This window comes from Haemaphysalis longicornis, unplaced genomic scaffold, assembly GCF_048455015.1.
Source record: "Haemaphysalis longicornis isolate Haplotype H1 unplaced genomic scaffold, Haemaphysalis longicornis Haplotype H1 scaffold_13, whole genome shotgun sequence".
In the NCBI taxonomy this organism is placed as follows: domain Eukaryota; kingdom Metazoa; phylum Arthropoda; class Arachnida; order Ixodida; family Ixodidae; genus Haemaphysalis; species Haemaphysalis longicornis.
Genome location: NW_027526233.1, coordinates 14,959,705 through 14,963,296, shown reverse-complemented (window position 1 = coordinate 14,963,296; position 3,592 = coordinate 14,959,705). Strand labels below are relative to the sequence as shown.

Sequence of the window (3,592 nt, the reverse complement as noted above, 5' to 3'; positions counted from 1 at the left end):
CCAACGACGACCGAGGCGGCCCTTGCGATCAGGGAGGTGTGTACCTCACTATCGTGGGATGCCAGTGCTTCCACGTCGGCGCGGGAAGAAACTTCTAGAAACGGAGGCCTCATCGCAGCGAGGATCGCCGTCTACAGGTAAGCCAGGCAGCGCAGCCTCGGCTTCGAACGCTAAAAGCAAGGAAGAGCGTCAGAAGGAGCTGCGAGCTCAGTACGTGGCTCGGGTTAACGCCAATATGGCAAAAGCGGCGAGAATGCCGACTTTCGCTAGGAAAGACGAGCACCGGGTGGTAGTTAGGCCTCGCGGGGGGCTCGCAGCAAACAACGTGAGGATGTCTGTGCTGCGCGAAGCAATCATTGCTGCAGCCAAGATACCCAGAGAGGAAGCGCAGGACGACTCGTTCGCCCGAAACGCTGCCCAAAACATTATCGTGCTTAGCACCCCGAACGAGGGAAGGTCTTTCCGCTACGGATCGATCAAGAGCGTCGTCATCGGAGACCGAACGTATGAAGCGTTCGCGTATAAGAGCACCCCGGAGAACACTTCGCGAGGAGTAATTAGCGGGGTAGGGCTTGACGAGACCGAGGAAGAAATCACCCGGTGCTTAGTTAACAAGCAAAATCCTACGATCATGGCGGCCCACCGACTCGGTAGAACAGAGTCGGTAGTAATCCTGTTTGACGGAGAGAAAGTTCCGTACTACGTGAAATATGGCGGCTTCGTAACGAAATGCACGCTATACAGGCAGCACCGTGAGGTGTGTAGTACGTGCGGGCAAGTCGGGCACAGGAGAGATGTGTGCCCAACGCCCAACGTGAGCGTGTGCTTTGCATGCGGGCATAAAAATCCCGACGAAGAACACGTAAATCACTGCAGGCCACGCTGAAAACTGTGTGGCGGCTCCCATGTCACAGGGGCAGGGAGCTGCATAAACAAATTCAAAGTGCCACCGCAAATAAAGAAGCGGATGGCGGCAAAACTGAAAAACGAAACTATAGAAGGCAAGATGGCGCCGAACAAGATGGCGCCGGTTTCCTGCCCGGCCATCAGACCTTCTAGAAAGAGCGATTTTCTCGCACAGAAGGTTCGAGAACCTCCTACGTCACATAAGGCGGCGAGGAGTAAAAGCAGGGATAGGCCAGAAGGGCTGACGTGGGCAGACGTCACATCCGGTAAAGAGCAGCGAAGGCACTCGAAGTCGAGCGGAAGGTCCGCATCGCGGCGCCGCTCGGTTTCCAAGAAAAGACCGGAGTCGAAAAACAAGGCTGACGTCAGCGCCAGGCCGGCGCCGGCGAAACCCGATCCACAGAGCGTTGCCAAGACAACGGAGCGAGGGCCCGGCAAAAGCGGAGAGAGCGGTAGCGGCGAGAGCGGTTGCGGCGAACAATGCAAAGCAGAAACTCGCGAACTCAAAGCGACGGTTAGAAAGATGCAAAAAACTTTCAAGACCTGCAGACAGTAATGGCGGCTTTACAGCTTACCATTAAGCAACAACGCGAACACATCGCCAAGCAAGACAACATCATAAAAAGGTTCCAGAATGGCGGCGGGCCCGAGCGCGGGCAGAAGCAAGAAGCCGAAGAGAAGATGGCGACGGAAGATCCCGTCGAGATGGAGGGAACAGGACCGCAGGCAGCGGGCGGCTCCAGCCAGAAAGCGACGCACACGGTTAGAGGTAGACTCCAATCCAGGGCGGCGGCCATAGCGGCGTCCAGGGGGATCGAGCTACAATCCGACGACGAGAACGTCAGCGAAAGCGAAGTCGAAGAGGCAGAAGAAGACGACGACGACGCACTATCAACGGCCACCGGATTAGAATGCAGGGAGAAAGCACCGAAACCCGTAGGGTACGCAGGCCTTAGTAATAGACTTACGAGGCTAGAACATGCGTACAAGAAATGGGATAAGAATCTAGAAGCCATGGAGCAGAGGATCATACAAAGATGCTCCCAGCTAGTGCAACAACAGATAGCTCAACAGTTCGAGCAGCTACAAAAGCAGATGCTGCAGCAATTTGCTAATATGCTACAGCAACACCGTTGCGAACCCAAACCTCAAGATGGCCAGCAACAATAAGATCAGAATATGGCACTGGAACTCAAACGGTTTCGGATGCCGCACAGCTGTCCTACAGCAACATATCAGATCGTTGGAGCCAGCGAAAAGGCCAGACATAATAGCGATACAAGAGACTCACTTGGAGGAAACCCCGAAACTCTCGGGTTACCGGGCGCACGACTGCCCGCCCTCGGCTCGCACATGCGGGAAGGGGGCGGCGCAGGGGGTGTGTACGCTGATCCGCAAGGGGCTAGCCCATGTGAAACACCAGCAATTTCTGGGCAACTCAAGCACCGCGATTGAAATGTGCGTAACCGAACTAGCGTTCATCGGCAAGGGAGGCAGATCGCGGGGTAGAAGGCAGAAGACGTCGACGTCGCTTCTTCTCGCCAACATCTACAGCAATCCAAGGCACAGCGGACCGAAGTTCAAGACCCTCTTCAACAAAGTCAAAGGCGCCACGACCAAAGCGAAGCGAGAAATGGCCAAGATGGGAGACGCCGCGGCGATAGTCTGCGGGGACTTCAATGCGCAGCACCTCGAGCTAGGATACACGGTAACCACAGCAAAAGGGAAAGACCTGTTAGAAGACGCCGCCGAAGCGGGTTTCACGCTACTAACGAACCCAGCACAGCCATCAAGAATAGGGACGTCCACTGCCCGGGATACGAACCCGGATCTTGCCTTCGCATTGCTACCCAGCGGTGGTACCGCGAGGTGGAGAAACACCGGGATCAACCTGGGCAGCGATCACTTTATAATCGAAATAGAGATCCCGCTGGCCCACACGAACGGGGACCAGAGCAGGGACAATTTAAAGAGGCACAGACTCGTAAACTGGGACGAGTTCAGAAAATCCGAGCTGGGCGAAATAGCCGACATAGACGAATGGTCCGCAAGGTTAAAAGAAGCCACGAACAAAGCCACGAAAGAGGTGGAAGCTACCGGAGACATCGAAACGATGGACTCGAGGCTCGCACACCTCCTCGACGCCAGACGATCGCTTCAGCGGCGATGGCGAAGACAACGACACAACAGAAAGCTTCGTAAGAAGATAGCCGAGCTGGGCCGCGAGATCGAGCGGTACAGCAAGCAACTCTGCGCCCAACAGTGGTTCGCCCTATGTAACCAGGTCGACGGACTACTACACCGCAGCGGCCCCTGGAAGATCCTCAGACAACTGATGGACGAAACCAAGAGCCACGAGTTCCAACACCCGAATGGCGCAAATCCTCCACACCACGGCGCGCCAGATGGGGGAAGAAGAGATGCACAAACGTCTCAACGACCGTTACCTACCAGAGACCAGCAGGGAAGACCACCGAGACTACGAGGGGCGGCCCAACTCCCACTTGGACAGAGATATCGAAGAGTGGGAGGTGAGGCTCGCAACGCAGAACCTCAACTGCCGTTCGGCCGCAGGGCTGGACAAGATCTCCAACAAGACGCTCCGCAACCTGAACGACTCGGCGATTGCGGCGCTAACAAAGTACTACAACGAGTGCTGGAGGAGCGGCACTCTACCGAAAGCGTG

The 3,592-nt window shown here is 56.0% G+C and overlaps 1 protein-coding gene across 1 annotated transcript; it reads left to right on the top strand.

The window, feature by feature from the left end:
- Positions 1–2,059: 2,059 nt before the first annotated feature.
- On the top strand, positions 2,060–3,242 carry LOC144163709 (uncharacterized). The gene is made up of 2 exons (XM_077694460.1): positions 2,060–3,141; positions 3,191–3,242. Exons 1-2 carry the CDS (start codon positions 2,060–2,062, stop codon positions 3,240–3,242), a joined length of 1,134 nt encoding a protein of 377 aa, XP_077550586.1.
- Positions 3,243–3,592: the final 350 nt, after the last annotated feature.

Excerpts from the sequence above, each read along its gene's own strand:
- LOC144163709 (XM_077694460.1), top strand. The coding sequence starts at position 2,060 with ATGGCCAGCAACAATAAGATCAGAATATGGCACTGGAACTCAAACGGT. Across the intron at positions 3,142-3,190 it reads CTGGGCCGCGAGATCGAGCG|GTCGACGGACTACTACACCG; the intron begins GTACAGCAAGCA and ends CTATGTAACCAG.